The sequence below is a fragment of the Odontesthes bonariensis genome, chromosome 2 (assembly GCF_027942865.1).
Source record: "Odontesthes bonariensis isolate fOdoBon6 chromosome 2, fOdoBon6.hap1, whole genome shotgun sequence".
Lineage (NCBI taxonomy): Eukaryota > Metazoa > Chordata > Actinopteri > Atheriniformes > Atherinopsidae > Odontesthes > Odontesthes bonariensis.
Window position 1 is genome coordinate 11,042,423 of NC_134507.1, and position 20,131 is coordinate 11,062,553.

The 20,131-nt window shown below is 42.6% G+C and overlaps 1 protein-coding gene across 1 annotated transcript in view; it reads left to right on the forward strand.

Annotated features, from left to right (window-relative positions):
- Positions 1–214: 214 nt before the first annotated feature.
- The window catches only part of tacc2 (transforming, acidic coiled-coil containing protein 2), a 47,474-nt gene continuing 27,557 nt past the window's right edge, over positions 215–20,131 (forward strand). The window contains exons 1-5 of the mRNA XM_075476963.1: positions 215–482; positions 7,886–8,130; positions 10,322–10,432; positions 12,352–18,411; positions 19,089–19,718. Coding sequence (XP_075333078.1) covers positions 372–482; positions 7,886–8,130; positions 10,322–10,432; positions 12,352–18,411; positions 19,089–19,718 — 7,157 coding nt within the window. The 5' untranslated portion in view covers positions 215–371. The remainder of the gene's footprint in view (positions 483–7,885; positions 8,131–10,321; positions 10,433–12,351; positions 18,412–19,088; positions 19,719–20,131) is intronic.

Consider the following 20,131-nt stretch of genomic DNA (forward strand, 5'->3'; position numbering starts at 1 on the left):
CACAACCATGTAGCATCATTATCTTTGCCAGCTCTAGAGTCTCTTAAAGGGACAGGCTCGCTTTACGCTGCCTCCCATCTCCACCTCTCTCCCTCTCTAAGCTTTTTTTTTCCCTCCAAAACACAAGCTTCAGTCTGCTCTCCTGTGCAGGGATGGGAAGCTGGAGAGGGTGGCTCCTTTTTTCACATTATTTTGATTAGGTTGGATCTTATGTAACAATGGCTTGAAAATATATGCCACAGGAAGACCCCAGGCATTGCAGCACTCCGTTCTTAGTCATTGACGCACAGGCATACAGACACAGAGGCGTGCACACACTAGATTCTGCAGAGATCTGCCTGCTTTGGCAATGCTGAGTCTGACTGATAACGATGCAGTTTTGCAGAAAGGTGCTCTGCCAGCCGTGTAGTGCCAGAGTCACTTCACCAGAGGAGGACATGGAATACAAGATGGGGAGCTGCATCGGAATCTCACACAAACGGGTAAACTGAGCGGACGTGCTGTGCTGAACGGATGCTGTTTGTAGTGTTGTCTCAGTGCCTGAGCAGAAAGAGTAGATTTACTCAGGAAAAGGCAAGGAGAGGGAAAGAGTAGCCTTGTGTTGGAGGAGGGGCAATATCAGCTGAAGAGGAGCTGTGGAGGTTGAGAGCAGGGGGTGAGGATGGGAGGAGCTGAGTGTAAAAGTGAAAGGATGATGCTCATCGTAGTGGAGGAAGACTGAAGGCACAGACTAAGAAATGATGGAGTACAGACTGTGTATGTGTGTTAGATTTGTTTAGTCAACAGCCTGAATGACAGGAGACACCTGCAAAGCAAAACAGGAGGGGATGAGTATGGAGGCTGATGGGATATTTATGGGAAACTGAGCTGGTCAGTGCTATTTATAGGGATGATGCAAAGTCTGCTGCACATAGCTGAAAATTGCCTTTGAGGATGGCCGATAATAGAGTACCCAAAATAAATTTCAGTCTCTGTTGTCACAATCTGTAACTTTTGCTCCTGTTTGATATTCCAGCCATCTGTGGGTTTGTTGCAGTGCATTTGTAGTTGTGTGAGTGAATGTGTCCTGACATGTCAATCTCTGGCAAATATTTAGGCACCCAAAAGAGCACCACCACCCTAACAATCACATGATGATTAAAGGTTTGTGCAGCCACATGTGGTATTTCACATCATCACTTAGGAAGAGCTATGAGGTCTGAAACCTCCTCCTCCTCTTGTCCACCTCTCGCTTGTTTGTTTACAATCCACCCACCTACCTCCTCCCTAAGTAGACATGGCTTCCCCAGCTCCAATTCGGTCTCCTCCCCTCACCCCCTTCCCTCTCTGCCTCCCCATGATCTTGTCCCCATGTCTGTCCCTGTCCTGCGTCCTGTTCTAAAATAGCAACAGAGAAACCGGTGCTCCTCAGGAGACAGGACAGGAACACTGGCCTTGAGTCTGACAGTAAACACACATTGGAGGTGCTTGTTAAAGCTGGAGGCAGACCCTGTGTGTGGAAAATAGCTTTATTTGCAGGGGTAAGTAGTTTGTTATTGGTTTGTTGCAGCTGAAGAACAGATTTTTTTTAAATTACTGTCTTTAATTTAATTTATTTAATTTATTAACCCATCGCAGTATTTAAGCTGTACTGATTTAGTAAATGAAAATGAAGGTGGAAAGGATAAATTGTGAAGACTGTGTTGAAATCAGTGTGACTTCCTTATATTAACAGTTTTGACCCTGTGGGACCATTTAAATGCTTTTGATATAATTATCTTTGTCAGCCTAATAAAGATAGATTTTCATCACGTTAATCTACAATACACTATATCCATCTTCTCTTGTTGGCTAACTTATCTTGCCAGGATTATAATATGTATAATATCTGAGAAACACTTCATGTAAAGGTTTGTTTTCATCCTGTGCTTTGGTGCTAGTGGGAAAGAGAGGTACTGGGGGGTCAAACACAGGGTAGGAAATGGTAAACTCGTACTGTCAAAGCAAGGACATATGGTGCTCATCCAAACCCAAGAGCTTAAAAGATGGCTCATGTTGAGTTGAGTGATGGAAGGGCAATGATGAGGTGTGAACTGACCTGGCAACAGTCTGATCATCTGATTTCCCCCAGTGCTTTCTGTGCTGCCAAAGCCTTGCAAACACTGCCGCCGGTTGAAGTGAGCACACAGAGGTTGAAATTACACCCCATTCACACAAATAGCCATCAGAGCAGGCATGGCTGATGAGCTGCCACACCACAGAATATGAGAGAATTGACATGTGACGGGAAGATTTTAGCTCTCTTTTGGGAGAATCATTGGAAATGTGTGGGAGATAAACAATTTGTGGAGAGGTCTCACACTCACAGCTGGGAGTCTGTTTGGAAGTCTAGTGTGCATGACAAATTGTGCACAAGACTGGAATAACAGCAGTAAGTAAGAGACGTATCTATTTTTAAAGTCTTGCATATTCAGGTCAGTGCTTTCTCTTTAAACAGAGAGCTAGGATATAACTGTTCCTGCAGCTACACGAGGAATGCATAAACAACCTTTCTGTGGCACGTGTTTACTGCTCAGCTGCAAGCTCATTTGTGAGAAGGAATATTTTATCGATTTAACTTTGTCAGAAAGAATATTTATTAGTGTTACAAAAGTTGCTCTGCACTGGATGTAAAAACAGCTAATGTTTGGCTGCAGTCACCCACTTTAAATAATCTAGATTCTATTTGCATGCATTATAATGTCTATCCTGGATTAGAGATGCCCCCTGCTTTGTGTAACAGACATCAGTGGCAACACTGCTGGAAGCTATGAGACACGGCAATCTGTTAGTTACCACATTAGGATTACTTTACAGGATTGTCCATCCTCAGACGCTGTGTCGGTATGCTACAGGCACTCAGCCACATCCCATGCACAAGCTCACAATAAGAATAGATGCTCTGATTCTAGAAGTTAGCGACACATGGTTGAAGTTGTTTAGGTCGTTGAGTAGTTAAGGGTTATAAAAAAATCACTGCATCGGGGTTGTGAATTGGATTCTGACTGTTAAAAATTGCTGTAACAATATAATAGCCACTATCTCAATGAAGATGTGGTTTTCTTGCTTTAAGATCACTCCAGCAGAAGTAAAGCCTGCACTTTGGTCGTGGAGGTAGGTTTTTGCATCAGAGGTCTCTAATCTCTTAAACAGCCCCCCCAACCCTCCACACACACACACACACACACACACACCATTCCCTCTCACTTCTCGCTAGCTCAACCTCATACTAAAGTCCTCTAATCCTGCAGAGCATGAGCTCTGTCGTGAGTATTGAGGGACCACAGATCCCCGGTTGACTCTGTGTCAATGTAAGGCACCGGAACAGACGTAAGTTGACGGTCTCTCTGTTGCTAGTGTCTTTCAGCCAGCTGATGTGAGAGGCTGTTAGTCTGGGCAGTTGTGGCCCTGAACCTGGTTGAGCCATGGGGAATGAGAGCAGCACAACTGAGGCATTGGTAAGGGCAAGTTCACTGATTGCTACTTTGCTGCCCCATGCTGCTGTACCTAGCACTAACAGAACTAACAATCAGATGAATGATTACTAACCTTTGCTCTTCAGTAAAACACATGGGAAGTGTATGGAGCAGTAGGCTTTGCCAGGCTTGTCCAGTGAGCTTTAATGTAAGATACACCTTGCTCTGTTTTGTGTTCAACTATTGTATTACAAAGTGAATGAAGATAAATACGAGATGTTTCATGCCAAGTAAAGATGTCATGAAAGTCAAAATGTATGTATGTCTATTCTCTCATTCCTTGATTTCTTCAGACTTGTTGCTTTGTAGAGTGTGAAATTCATCTGTTCTTTGTTGATTGGAATGCTGCTACTATTTTGCTGTGAAGATCTTATTTCAATGTTTGCTTTTGTACAAAAAAAATATCCCCATGTAACTTGAGTACTTTAGCAGTGGAATTCAGGATTATACTAATAGGATTAACATAAACATTTTTTCTCATGTACCATAGGCTATGCAGCATGTGCACACTAGGGTGCATTTCAATAAGATCTCACAGACTGAGAATTAATTATTAACATTCTTTTCAAAACAGAAAAACAAAGTGATTTATTTACATTGTGTTGATGCGGCCACTGCTTTTCTATACCGCAGTTTTTCCCACTTAAAAATCTATTTTTGATCAATTTAATTCCCCATTACAGCCAGAAGATGGCGCTCCAGAAAATGTAGTTCTTTTTCCACCTGGGGAAAATCTAAATGACTCCCTGCAGGTAGGATATTTGGAAATGTGTGTGAGTAAGAAAGTCTTTGGTAACATTAGCTTGCATGAAATAGAGGGTGAGATATTGTATGTGCCTTTTTGCTATTATGTGCATACCTCCTATTATGCTTCAGTGCTTAGTCGTCCCACTAATATATATATATATATATATATATATATATATATATATATACATATATATATAAAAAAAAACAATAACACACATGGTCGACTGTATCATCATAAGTTCTAACTTTTAAAGTTGCATGTCAGTGTCACTTCAGGTGAGGCATTTGTTTGACTTTAGGGCTGTGCTGCGATAAGCCATAAAGATATAATTTCGTGTTCCTTATCATATTCAAATAGTCACGACACTGAAAATTTTGGCTTCCTGAAGCTTGTGATTCCTTGTTATCAGAATGCTCTTCACTGCTCTTGTCAGTTTGTCTGACTTAACTTTGTGTATTTGAGTGATTTCTCATATGTTTTAAGGAACAGAAAATAAAAAAAGGATCCCTTAAAAATGAACAGATGTTCATATTCCTGTCACGTTAAGCCATAGGAAATTGTCAAAATGGTCGAAAGTGTACAATGCACAGATCTATACTACTAATGATGAAGCTGTTATTGGTTTTAATGTTGATCATATCTCCCCTCAGCATCACAGAGAGATCAAAGTTAAACAAAGAAGGTTGTTTTGCAGTGAAGGAGGATTGTAGTGAATGTCTCCATGTGTGTGTAACCAAAGCTTTGGAGCATAACCTGATCCTCTGTCAGGGGGGTCACTGCAGGCCCAAACCTTGGCCTAGTTCCCAGCATTCACCTGCAGAGGCACTGTCAGTCAGTCAGTCAGTGCAAGCAGCCAGAAGATACAGCAGCAAGGGAAGGGGGGAGGAGGCCGGGGTAGAGGTGGATATGAAAGGACGGAAGAAAGGAAAGAGGGAAGGCATTAGAGGAGGAGGGGACTTAAAGAGAGCTGAGTGGAAAGAGTTTACAGTAGAGAGGGGGGGAAATGCTCAGCACTTCCCTGTGGCCAGCCCAGTCAAGTCAGTTTACAGTATCACCAGCAAGCAGCTCTGTGTTAGTCAGTGCATGCTAGTGTAGTGTTTCTGGAGTGCTCACACACACAGTGCAAGAAACAGAGGAAGCTCATGGAAATTTAAGAGGGGAGCTACAGCGACCAAAGAGAAGACAAGACTGTGGAGGCTGTGGAGAGGAGGAGGAAGTTAGCTGAGTCAGTGCAGTAGAGGAGAGGGAGTGTCAGCAGCATGTGTTGCTGCATGTTTTTGTGTCGCCGTCTGCCCCGATCATAACACCAGCCCTGCAGAGGCTGCCTGTTCAGTGAGCATGGCACAAGGGTAGCAGAGGAGCGGCACTGCACTGTAGAGTCACCTTCAGCACCGTGAGGCGCACTGCTGGGTAAGTGCAACACAGAGATGGAAGGGGATGAAACTTGCAGGCTGTGTAATCAGAGGAGATGGATGTTGTGTTTTACACAGGATCGTGGACAGAGCGGATCTGTTTCTGTTACTGAGGGAGAGCTGGTTCCTACATCACCACTGTCCTCTCTCATGTTAACAGCAGTCATGTGTAAAGCATTAAAGTTTTGTTAGCACATGACATGTTGAATGAACATGAATTACTGGCTGTTGGACACGAGAAAGTTTCCAGGCAACCTTAGCTTGCTTGCTGTTTTGTTCCTGATTGTTAATTAATAACAGCTCTCTGTGTGGGGGTCAAACTAACTGAAACAAAGGCTGTGACCACCTCACCGAGCTCATACAGGGATCCCTCTGGTGACCTTTAAAAGGCTCATAAGATGGTGGATGATTGCTAGCTGTAAACTTGTTTATGTTTTGCAAATGGGAGGCCCTTGTTTTCATAAAATCAGTAGAAAGGTTCTATGCTGCCCGAGGAGCCATCATACTGTCACACTTTCCACACCGACTTTTGGCTGGTCTTAATGTCAAAGTTAGAGATTTCAAGCAGGAAACAGGAAATCTAAGACACGTCTACATGTTGTCGCCTCATGATAGAACTGAGTTCACCTCTGCATGCATGACACTGAGGGTGTGGGAGAACAGCGATCTGAATCTGGTTATGTAACATTGATCCAGAAAATAGAAGCAGTGGTGAGATCAAAGGCATTCAGAGTGACACTAATGCAGCAGTTCTTTTTTTGGGTTTAGTTTCTTTCGCTGCTTCTTTATTGATTGATGTTTGCCTGTGTTGCCTTAATGTTGTCATGTTATTTTCATCTTTAAGAGCATTGTTGTGGGTCTGATTGTATGGGAAAGCAGAGAGAATCAAAGGAGGCTCTCTACTGCAGTGACACAGGTGAGGCCAGGCTCTGAGCTTCTGTCCATACACACGACTTTACTTGTTTTTCCAGTGTCTGAGATGTACTTACAGAAGATCAAAAGGTGGGATTTTGCAATCTATCCTGTGGCAAGAGTAAATCATTATTTTGTTGTTTTTATTCAACAGATTCAATTCAAATTTGGCAGGAAATGGTTTTCTGCATCAAATAAATTAAAACGAGTGTACAACTGACGTCTCTTTTCCCCTTGACTTGATTTAAGCCTTTTTTGTTGTGTGCAAGCATGCTCTCCATTAATGTTCATAAATCTCGATTAGAGTGCTTCTTTTCTGAATTTTTTAGCAGATCCTTTGAGGATACCATTACTATGGTCCCTTTGTATTGGCGCTCATAGATTATGTCAACTGACAGCTCAGTTCACTAAAGACATGGTCTATTTGTGACAAGCAGCTCATGCACTGATGTTGCAGAAACACAGTATTTGGAATGGCTGTGTTTGAGCCGTACATTTTTGGATGTGCCTGTGCAAGTGCACAGTTGTTTGCCTCAGTTCAAATCCCGATGGGTGAAATAAATGACAATTTTCCATCCCAGTACTCACGTGAGAAAAAAAATCCCATCAAATAGTTGACGGTTGGGTTTTCTGTGCTGCAACGTGATATCACTGCCAGGTGTTGCTGTGGGAAAGAAATACAGATTATATTTCATCTGAAATGTTTTTTTGGTGAAGTGGCTGGCAGAGATCGAGGGTCATCTTATATGTTTACTCGGGATAAAGCTAAGAACAGTTACTGAAATGCCATCTGATCTGTCCTCTCTAGACAATGATTAAACCAAGCGTCTGATAATGCTTGTCACTATCCAGCAAAACTGGTTTGTCTGTCTTGGTTATTCTTACTGCTTGGCTAATTATTTTTGAAACCCTGTGAAAATAAAGGCTGTTGATGTCCTTAACAGGTGTGTTAAAGGTCAGACAGACTATAATCATTACACACTTAATTAGATTCGATGAATAGTAATCAACATGACTGTAGACATTAGGTTCATAAATTCCTGACCATAACGCTGTTTATCACAGAAGAAGATAAAGCTTCTAAGTGGAAGGACGTACTTGGGCCATTATGGAACACTGCTGTACAAACCACTGTTTACTTAATAGTTGAACACATGGGTAGAATTACTATATGTGCTCTTGTGTTGTTTTGAGCATTAATCTCTGGGTGTTCCTCTGCTTGCCTGCAACATGCCCACGCTTGTTTAAGTTTGCACTCCGTCGTGTGTAGCAGAGCAGATGCTCCAGCACTAACGTTATGCTTCATTGTCCCACAGACTGAAACACAGGCTGAGAGTTTGACTGGAAGGGACGACGAAGCACTGCTGACTGAAGCCACCGGCAGCCAGCCCAGCTTCCTGTCTCAGCCGGTGCTCCCAGACGTCCCGGTCATCACCGGAGTGGAGGAGAGCAGAGGTGCTGCGGCAGACCAGGAGGACAAGGAGGAGCTCGAGTTTCCTCATGATCTGCTTCCCAATTTGGATTTCAGCAGTGAGCTCAATATCTGGGAGTCCTCGCTGGGGTATGTAGAGGGGCTACGCACTCACACAAACTCACCTCAGAGGCCATTATGCTGACTTACATTTATCTCCTGACCTTCAACAACTACTTCAACAATAATTACATCACCCTAAAATTGATTTGACATACATGGATAACTTTTTCTATTTTGACATACTGAGTTGAATTGAACTGAAAGTCACACTTGAAGGCAGCTGAACAATTTGAGCATTTACTTCAAGGATTTCTTTATGGTTGATCAGATGATGGTGATCGAGTGTGAAAAGATGTGTGCCTGGGTCTAGGTTTCTTCAGCAACTTTGTTGGAAACTTGTGGAAGGGGGAATCCGAAACGGTTGATGACCTTGTGTTGAATCTAGTACGACTTTGTGTTAGGATTTGTTTATTAGAGGTGACAGAAAACAGGCAGCAGAATCATCATGAACAGTGTGGTGGCATGCACATGGGTCGAGAAGCAGAGCTCTGTTAACATTGGCCCACTTTAAATAGCAAGTTAAGAAATGCCTACCTTTAGCGTAAAATGGCTTTGTCCCAGTTTGTTTCATTGTGTCAAGATGAACAACATGGTCTCTCTATGGAAAATGTCTGTTTCCAAAAAGAAAAGGCTGACAATTTGCAAAATTACCTGAACTAATTACCTACATACCTATATTTAGTAAATCTCCTTGAATCATATGACCTATATTTTGCAGCACATATAACTGTCACAAATTTCATATCTGACATTTTCAACATCTATAAAAACACTGAGATGATGAATGTGAAAACAAAAAAAGAAAAGAAAAAAGTGCAATCTGCATTTTGTTTTCCAATTTCATTCTTTCTCTCTTGTCTTTGATTTATTGTGAGATGCTGAATAATTAGTAAAACTATTGAAATGAGACCAAGTGTGAGGTTTAAAGGGAAAGTCGCCCAATGATGGAACTGTTAAAAAGTCTGAGACATTTAAAATGTGACCCATAACTGCACACTGCTTTTTTGTATATCAGGCGCTAAATAGATAGGAAACCAAATGCTGAATTCAGTTCTGTAAAACAGTTTGTCTTCTTCTTATATCCATTTGGAAAAGCCTTCAATTTAAAGTAACTAGAAAACTAAAGCTGTCAAAACAACGTTCTGAGGAAAGTACTTTTATCCTACTGAAATGCAGTAGGAGTAGAATTATTCAATAAAATCAAATCAAAAGAAATGAAAGCAAGTACAATTTTTATTTTACTTTACTGGACTACTTGAGTAAATGTAATTCTTTTTACTTTCTTGGTTACAAGTAACGTTGGTCTTACGTGAGCCGTCTTCAAGTGTTTTGGGCTTTAAAGTCTTGGCATTTCTTGCTGTTCTGGAGTGAGGGATGCACTGAAAGAGATGATCGCACAAAGCTTGAATGCCTTGTTATAGCAACAAAACTGAGCAACATTTTGAGAAAAGTAATGAATGAATGAATAAAAAGATAAATAAACAGATATATAAATAAATAACAATATGCAATGACAATTCTGAGCCTTGTGTACCCACTCCATCCGGATTGAGGTGTTTTTTCTTCCGGTCTAAACAACTGGTGGTGATTTATTTTCCCCACCTGAGTATTTTATTTGTGTATTCCATGAAATATGCAGTGGGAAAAAAAAAAAGAAAAAAATATCAAACTTCTGCCCAATCAGACAGACTTTGTAAACCCTAACGCATCTTTAATTTTTAACCATCCACAAACTGTCAATCTACACATCAAAAGGTTTATTGTGGGACTTGAGCCTGTCACCACTTCCTGGGTAAAAGGAAAAGAAAGACCGTGGACAGGGCTCTGGTAACTTGTGGGGCCAAGACACACACAAGAAAATAGAAATGTGATTAATTTTAACTTCTGTGAGTGGTTATAGTTTTTAGTTAAATTTGTAAGTCTCAAAAATATTAGAAGCTTATCATAGTGGTACTTATTCTCCCACGTCCAATGGGCCATAACAGAAGGTAAAATTATGCACTACATTGATTAATTGGATGATCCAGGGACATGATCAATAAGATAACTTATTACTAATATATTATACGATATTTTAATGCTCAAGTATGGAATGAATATCATTCTTTTGTCATTTATGGTTATAGGGGACTGTTTGTGCAGCAGGTATTCAGTCATGTTAACCTGGTAATGATTTGCTGCGTGTTTGAATGTGTGTGTGCTTGTGGATCTGTATCAGCAGAGCTCATACTGGCTCAGGCAAGGAGAAATGTGAGCTGGTGAACCCTCTGCTGGTGGGTCTGCAGCATCACAAGGAAGTCAGTGGACCACACGTGGTTGTAAATACAAGGTACCACATGACTCAGCATGATGGGGGATGTGTTGAGTGTTGGCTGTGGGAGTGTGGTCAGCTTTACATAGGGTGATGGCTAAAATCTGGGAGCATGGAGAAGAAGAAGAAGAAGAAGAAGATCACATGATAATCTAACATTTCTAACTTGCACTTGAGTGTGATGGATGTCATTGCTGTGATGTTGCCTGTCAGATCAGACTTGGCGTGGCATGTAATGCTTTGTTTTCTCAGTTCAGGTGAATTATCTGCAGTGTTTTTTATGATCTGCCAAGGTGGTGCCTGGCATTCTGCTTTTGACTGAGTGCTGTGGGTAGCCACACTCATTTGACTGAGGCTTTAAGTGTTCTGACAGCCTGACACACTGAACTATTGTAAGTATGACTGCTTGGTAGGATTGTGTAAAATGATGAATTTGTGCTAGCTTAACATAACTCAAAGTGCAAAAAGGATGAACTGACGTGATAACGTTTTAGTTTTTTTTGACCACCTCTGCAGAGTAGTAGGACTACTCTGTATGAAAATACATCACTGTAAGAGACATTTTGTCTCCATTTCAGGTAGAGGCAGGCGTCAAAGCAAAATCGGCCAGCTTTGAACACTTTATTTTATTTGCTGCTACGCCCTTGAGTATAGTGCCAAGTTAATTAGACGCATTCTTGAATGGCAGGTCGGTTAGGTGAGTAACATGCCAAAGGTTGTGTTTACAAGGAAATGGCAGAGCTTTATGGAGCAGTCATGTGAGATTGTATCAATAACGCACATTAATGCCTCTCACACGAGCCTCAAAATTAAAGTCACCAACAGATAAAGTGAATAATTACTATCGTATTATGATGCAGTATTTTGTTGTGAAATCTTGGGTTATGACTTTCATATAGACCACCTATAAGCTGCTGTGGATGAAAAGCCATCCAGAGGTTCCATGTCAATGAAGTTTTAATCCTTGTGACTGATTGGCGTATCTGGGTGTGATCAGATAAGTTTTTTTTTTGTATTAGAAAATAGAATAAGCCCACATTGGGAAGATATGAATGTACTTTATCTTATAACTAAATAATTATTTTGTTTAGAATTAGTTTAGAATTATGCACTCTGGCAACCTAGAGACGATGACCGAGAGAAACCAACCATGCCATTACCTGGCACTTCCTATAATTCCAAGTAATAACTTAGATAGGCAGCATTATCCGGCATTCATATGACTAAAGTACAGCATAAGTGGAGTTAAGTGAGTTAGTCATAGTTCTAATGCATCAACGGCAATATAAAAAAAAATCAATGCAATTACAAAATCTAATTATTTGATATCCATCATCATTGAAAACTTTAGAAGACATTGTCTTCACCTTAGAAGTTGGTTTCTGCTGATGCAGAAACACACCTAAAACTGAATATAAATAAAAGGCAGAATTAATCTAAAAAAAAAGAAGAATTCTTATAGATAGTAGAAGTATCAGAATTCCTTATGAGGCAAAAAGAAAATGAATAAGTGTAATAACAAAAGGAATGACGGTTACAGTCAAGTAAAATTGAAGTGCTACTTATCCTGATAGATTTCTTGTGATTTATTTCTTAATAGAAATAGAATTCTATCATATTTAAAGACTTGTTTAACTGGGGTTTGCAGTGAATTTGTGAAATTATGTAAAGTTCCCTTAGTGTAATGCCTTTGCGTCAGAGTGTGTTTGAAGAGACCTGCATATTTATTAGCACCCATATGCTTAGAAACAGCTGATATTTCATGCTCAGGAATGCACTTCTCAGAACAGGCATGCTGAGTGCAGCTGTGTGTTGTGTGTGTTGTGCCTGGGCATGGGCTTCTACTTTGCCAATAGCTGTGCTCAGTCAGTGGCATCATGGAATGAACAGCTGTCTGATTATCTACTCCTAATTGTGTCACCCTACCCTTGCCTCAGGCCTCATGGCTGCGACCCAGTTATCACAGATGTCCATCCTTCACCTCAGCCTGCTGCCACACCTCACCCAGGACTCTTGACCCCTTCCCCATCCGAGTTCTTAGACCGTGAACTCCAAGAGGCCTTTCAGGAATGTGAAGAACAAATGGCGTCACTGGGCATGCTCACTCCCACAGTGCACCTCAGCAACTCGCCTGAGACAGTTTCTAATGTAGGAAAAACAACCGGTGAGGTGATAGTTAATAGATCTAGTGAGTCATCATCACCACCTCCAATCGTAATCCAGCCAGGACATAGCAACGGGGGCCATGGAAACAAGAGTACACATGGAAACAGTGAGGCAGCAAAGAGTCAGATGGATACCTTTGTGTTTAGTTTTCGAGATTACATACTGGGCACTGAGAATTACGCTGGGACAGAAGAGATGGAGAGTGAAGTTAAAGAACACCAGAGCCTGGATACCTATAAATGTTCAGAAATAAAGTCAGAAAAAGAAACAGAAATGCCCTCACACATGAAGTCAGAAATGGCAACAGTTGCATTTAAAGAACCTCTGGAACATGCACTATTTCATGGTCCGAGTGGTGATCCGGTACAGGAACATGTTGGTTCTAGTGAAGCTACTCAGGAAAATATCCCTGCGGACTGTAACGGAGCTGTTAAAGAGAGGATCACAATGGCAGAGCCTGCAAATATAAAGAAGGAAAAGCAAAGTGATAAGTACAGTATGAACCTTTCATTTGATGAAACAAAGGTAGATAATTCAGAGGCCCAGACAGGGACAGACCAGCACAATGACAATAATCAGTCAGAGTCAAAAACAGACAAACAGATGAGTTCAGCACGTGGTCAGAACAAAGAAGCAAAGAAAAGGAAACACAGAAAAAAGAAAAAGAGCTCAAAGAGTGAACAAAAAGCAAAGACAGTAGTACAGTCTGAAAATGAAATGCAAGGTGCGTCACTCATAAATGTTGGCTCTCACACAGATTCAGCAGAAAATGCAGTGTCAGTGCTGGAGGCTGACATTCAGACTGTGATTTGTGGAGAACAGCCTGATAACCGGTTTCATTACAAGCAGCAGCTGAGTCCAGAGGGAATGATCATCTCTAGCCCGCCTCTTGCATCCTCCCATAGCAGTCAGGATCATCTTACAGCCTCTGCCTGTTCACCTGTGTCCAAGCAAGCTCTTTCACAGAGGCCCCATCAGTCAGATAACCACAACCATATGGATACTCAGAGTATTATGAATCACAGCTCCCTTGAAAGCTCACAGTGGGAGCAACATGTAACCGAAGGAGAAATAAACTATCAAAATACACCCACGACAAATGTTCAAACTACAGCTATCAAACCATCTGCTGCTAGTCATATGAGATCAGATGCACAAACACAAGAGGCTGTAGTTACCACTGAAGCAAAAATACTCACACAGGGGAATCAGAGCCCACTCTCCAGCAGCAGAACTTGTGTGGGAGAGAGTTGCGTGGAGAGTGCCCTTGGAAAGGCTTTAATGGTGGTTACTGCGTTGCCACTGACAACACCCACTATAATAGAAGTGATAGAAAGCAAGGGAGAGGGAGAAAGCGTGAGGCGTGATTTACTGGAGGGAGTAGCTACTGTAACAGTTGCAGAGAGTGTGAAAGGAGTAGGGGAGAAAGAACTGGGAGGCATTGAAAGGTGCCTCAGCTCTGCAGACGGAGAAAGAGGCAAACTCCTGGACAGCCCCCCTCAGCTCTCGTTAATCTCCTCGCAAGGAAAATGCACACTTGCATCCTCAGCTGAAGGGGGACAGACTGCATGTGAGAAAAGCTGCAGCAGCAAAATGCCACACAACTTGGCTGAGAGTGAAATTAAGGGACCGAGAGGGATGAGCATTCACAGCTTAGACACAGAGATCTCACAAGCTGAAGAGCGAGACACGGAGAAGGAGCAACTGCGTTTCGAAGCCTGTATCAATTCTTCTCCCCTTGGGCTACTCCCTGGTCCTGATTTTCAGGACCACAGTGCTGTGGGATTGGAAAGATCAGGAGAGGGAGGGGGAGGAGGAGGAGAGGAGTTGGGAGAGAAAGGAGAGCTGGCTGGAGAGCACAGTTCGTTCAGCCAGCCAGAGGGCTCTGCCAGTGGCGTGTCATCAGCCGAGACAGAATCGCGTCCGCCCACTGATGTTGCCGAGTCACAGCTGAAGTCACAGAGCAGGAGTGAGCCGAATGCTACCATCACTGAGGCCATCTGCTTTGAACAGGACCGTCTCTTTCACCCCTGCCAGGAACAGCGTGGCGTAGCACTTTCACCTCACCCTCCTCACGCTGAACAGAGCTCCAGCAGTACAAATGGAGGGATAAAGGCTGATCTCAAGCAGAAATTGCTTTCAGAGGAGGCATCATCATTGGGACATACTTGTGAGGAATCCTCCATCACAGAGACAAATTACGACCAAGTCTTCCCGTCTTTAATTGCACCTCAGCCTTCGACTGCTTCGCAGCAAAACAAAGGAGAAGAAAGCGACAATAAACCGGTTCAGCCTTGTAGCACAACAGAAGCAAGGAGAGAGGAAAGTGCAGCTGAACTCCAAGTCCAAACCCTGACCCAGAGCAACAGTGGTAGCCCTGCTATGTCTGGAGTGGGTGTGCATGTATGTGACAGCAACGGAGGTAACAATAGAGTTCACTTTGCAGACGATGTGAAACAAAAGGGCAGCTCCTCTGTGGATCTCAAGAAGATGTCAGTTTTAGCTTTGGACTGTGCCTCTTTGCCTCCACTTACTGTTTATGAGAGTTTGCACCATCCTGTTGTTGAAGCCAGCTACACCTTCCCAGAAGTTCTCAGCTCGAAGAAACAAGAAATCACCGAAAAACGAGCTCCTACCAAGAATGAAGCAGCAATATTCAGCTCGTCCGACTTTTCTAAGTCACAGAAGGGTGATCAGTCAGACAAAGCAGACAGAGTGACTAACAGTACCAAGACAAACATCACCGTAGATCACTCAGGTCATAACAGCCTTGAGACAAACACTGTAGATTTGCATGCGGTGACTGAGCCTTGCTCAAAACAGCTTTTATGTCCTACTGAGACAAATCAGACAGACAAAGAAGATTGTTATACTGAAACTGATAAGTTATGTGCTGAGTCTGAAGGCTCAGTTAAGGAATCATCTTTAAAATGTGATGTTACTGTCTTTCTTGAAGCAAAAGAAGAAAGCCAGCATCCTCCGTTTGTGCTTCCAGCAGATGATGTCACCTGCGAACCTCTTACTTCTGAGTCCCCTGCTGGGCTACTTTATGCTGATCTTGACCACAGTTCAAAACCTGACACTGGGACCTCCACCTGTGCAGCCTTTCCTCAGAAAAAGCCTTCTGTCCCCAGTGATCAGCCTCCCAGCCAGTTAAGTGAAAAACTTCCTAATGGCCAAGTCGTTGTGGATCTCATGAAGGTTAGTGAGGAGCAGGAGTCCACAACTGACTCTGCCGATCCAATAAAGGATGAATCTGTACCTTCAGATGTGGCAGCCTCTGAAATGTCAAGTTCTGCGATCGGCCGTTGTGTCAACAATCCACCTTTTGTGCTGAGGCCTCCTGGTCCGATGTTGAATCACTTAGAGTTCATTACTGACTGTGATGTCTCTCTTCCTGAGCAGACAGATAACCGCAGTGCTGATGGAGACTGCACCAATGTCTCTGGAGAGGTGGATGACTATAAACGCAGTGAAATGACACAAATATCTCTGGCACAGGATCGTGAGCACAGTGATGACTGTGTTAAAACAGATTCGATTTGTCCAGACAAGGAGGACAGAAACAATGCTTTACAGTATGTTGATGTACTTCAGAATTCTGTTACCAATGAAGAAAATATTCCTTCTTCACAAGAGGAAAATCTGCCTCATGAAGCTCCTGCTGCAGCTGGTATAATGCCCCAGGAAGAATCGAATAATGTCATTTCTGCACGTCACACTGAGCCAGACTGTATTGGCACTGAACCTGTTACTTGCAAAGCATCGATTAGGGATGACCTAGTAAATGCAAGCTGCCCACTCAGCTCTGACCTGCGTGCCAGTGACGCATATGAAAACAATAAAGAAGACGAAATGGAAGAGAAAAACAAACTGGGGGATCAGACCTCCATGCTGTTCAAAAAGAAAAAGAAAGAGAATGAAGAGGCAACAATGGGTAATCAAAAGGAAGCGGCAGATAGCAGCAAGCAGCTGACAGGAAAGACAGGCCCAGCATTACAGCAGCACAATGGACCAGATAAAGAGGCTGTTGTGGAAACTGAAGCATTGCAGCCATCACATAAAGCTGAGGAGCAAAAGGCTGAATCACTATGCGAGACTGAAACTTCTGCCTTATCTCCCAACAGAACTTCAGGAACATTTGAGGACATGGTATCAACTGAATCCGAGTCTCTTAGTGAAACTCCAACTGTTTTTCAGCAGAGTTTGTCCCAAACTGTGACAGCAGTAGTAAAATGCTGCTCTGACACTGTCGCTGCACTGGATTTCAGCGCCTCTCTCGGCCAGTCGCTGGATCTAAACTGTTTTGCTCAGCAACAGGAGCAGCGTCTGGGATCCAGACATTCCAAAGAGGAGCTGTCAGGTGGCACCGAAGAGGGGGAAGAAAAGAGTAACAGTGAGGCCCAAGCACCAGTTTGTGGAGTGAAAAAGGCAACACAGGAAGGAGACAGCTCCAATGACAGTTTGTGTCAGTCAGAAAACAGGGATGAGTTGTTTGGAGATGACAGCAGTGGCAATGAAAGAGAGACAGGCCATGAGAAATGCAAGGGAAGAGAAACTTTACCGGGGGTCGCTAGGGTGGATGTGCCGTCTCACCTCTCCAGTGATTTAAATGAATGTAAAAGTGCTGCTGAGAGAAGTGACTCAGTTGACATAGGGATAGAGACAGCTTACTCGCAAGTAGGTGAAACAAAAGAGGAGATGGATAAGAATAAAGGTCCTGGGTTAGGGAAAGATGTTTTAGAAGCTAATTTAATCCCAGGCACTAAGATTATGAGTGATCTTGATGGTAAAAATCAGCAAGACAACAATCTGTCAGCTGCCTGCCAAGACCATTATGAAAAGCCTCAGACATCACAGAGCAGTGCTGTATCTGATGAGTTTGCTTCACAGCAACTTGAGACTTCACCTTTCAGTGAAAAATCCGTTTCATCAAAGGTCAGCACAGATAGTCATGACATTCATAAAGACGTTGTTCCAAGTACAAACCAGGCTGAAGAAATTCAGACAAAGATGTTCAGTACTCTGCCAGGTCCTGCTGGGCAGCCAGAAGCTGCCGGAAAGGATTTCAGTGCTGCCACGGCTATGAAAAGCAAGAGTGGTGAAACTGGGGAGTGTGAAATTAAGGATACAGAGTGCAAGTCTCTGGAGCTTCAAAGCTGCAATAAAACTTCAGCAACACAAAGCAGCCAAGTGGTGCAAACAGCTGTAAAAGGCCCTGATGTTGATGAGATCACAAAAGAAGATGAGGCAGCTTTGGTTGAGGAGAAAGTTAGCAGCCAGGAGAAGGAACAATGTGAGTTAAAAGTAACTGATAATACTGAAGAGAAGGAAAAGCAGGGGGTCGAAGATTTAGATGCTAAACAAAGTGGCATAGAATCAGATCCAGGCCACTTTCAAAGTGGGGTGTCACACAGTAACACAGGGACTGTTGTTTGCCCCTCAGAGGGGAGGACTGGTCTTTCTGATAATGATGTATCAGATAAAGTGACTGCGGATGTTATCACAGTTCCTTTTGTTGTTTCATCAAAGAATGCGGAAGATCTTCCATCAACCACCCTTAATGAGTCAGAGAAACCACACGATCAAGTACCGTTATCAAAGCCCCAGGATGATATTGTGGTAAAACCCACTGTTGCTGCTCCTCATTGTGAAGGAGAATCCCTTAAAAAGGCTCCAGGCAACTCTCCTGCTGAACCAGAGTCTGTGAATATAAATGCTGCTGGTGTGTCAGAAAGTCCGGCTTCTGGACAAACAGCGCAGGAACCAGACACAAACTGGATAAAAGCACTAAAAGAAGCGGCTTTGCTGAACACAGCGGATACTTCGAGGTAAACACAAGTGAAAGTGCTTATTTGAAATCACTGTAGGTGCAGATAAGATGAGCATATGCACAACACCTTAGAGTGTTTTAAAACAATGAAATTAAGTAATTATAGGTCAGAAGGATCCTTATCTGCATGAGTACATCGTACAATCAAAAAGTTAGATGATAGGAAAGAATTGTGTAGTTTAAATCATTTAAACATGTCTTTGAATTCAGTATAAACACAAAAACATTTTTTTTTCAACTGAGCATTGCAGTAACACCATGTTCAGGGCTCTTTCGGGGCATCATTGTGGAGAGCAGTGTGACAATGAATATGAATGAGGAGGTAAACACAGAGCTGCACTTTGTATTGACTTGAGCTCAGTCATATGACTGTGACCATTGAAGTCTAATAGAAGTAAAGTAGGCCATTATATTCAAAGGATGACATCAGCTGTGACATCTTCTCTGGTGTCCAGGGCAAGAATGAGCCTTTTCTCACACAGAGCACACCTCTCAACACACACATACCTACAGTGCTTCTGCACACACTCATCTGCTTGGGGACACATGATGCTATATCCATGCAAACACATCTTTGGGATTTGTCATTCATTTCATGTGAATTTCATGTAAACTATACAACCTATCCCCTCAACCCCTTCTCGTCTTTTTTTTTTTTTTTTTTTTTTTTTCCAGACTGCTACCATCTCTGGAGTCTCCTGAGCAAGAGTTTCTGACTCCCACTGAGGAGATTGCCGCACCATTGAGACAAGAGGAGGAGTTCCCACCATTGGAGCAAGCCGCAAAGAAGACAATAGAGAGCCAATCCCTGAATATTCTAAAGAGGCCTGTTGACCTTCCTGAACCTTTAGAAAAGATAGATTTCCCAAAACCAATACAGCCGATAGCAGAGCTTTCCAAACCAACACAGAGCACAAAGGCAGAATTCTCAGAAGAAGCAACAAAAAAAGGTGCGTCTTCAGAGCCAACCAAGACAGAAGCACCCGTAGATGAGTTTCCAGAATCTGAAAGGAAACCTGTAGGAGTAGCAAAAGAGCAGGCTGAGGTCATACAACCATCCAAAGAGATTGAAGGGATCCCAGAACCAACAAAAAATGAGTTAGAATCCCAAGAACCAACACCGAATCAAGAGCCACAACCTGAAAAGACGATAGCGGAGCCCATACAACAAGAGAAGAAGCTGCCAGAGGATCTAGAAGAAAAAGCTGTTGAGGACTCACCTGCGGAGGCTTTTAAAGTCCCGACTGAGAGAACTGAAGTGACAGAAGTAGTCCAGGATCCCCCTGCGGAGCTCCAGGACAGCTGGTAAGTTTATTTGGATACTGGCCCGATGAATTACACTCGTGTATTTTCATTTCTGGCATTTTTTAATGGTTATTTTTAGCAGCAGCATTTAATTTTCCCACTAAGGTTGTGAATGCTGTCTACATTTTCAGTGAAAGTACATTGTAGTAAGTAGTAATGTTACCCCAAAAAGACGGCTACCGACTTCTTTCTTAGAGCTCAACCAGGATCAGGATTATAGAAAACATGTTCTTGTAATAACTGATGGATTTTTCTTTTTTCTTTTGTAAACTGATTTTCCTGCACTGAACAACTTTTCCTAAAACATCTCCTAAAAAAAATCTTTTGTTGGGTGCCAATTTACTTGTAAAAGGCAATCTCAGAGGGCCATGTGCTTTACGGCTCAGCAGCTCACACACTGTCCCTTCTTGCAC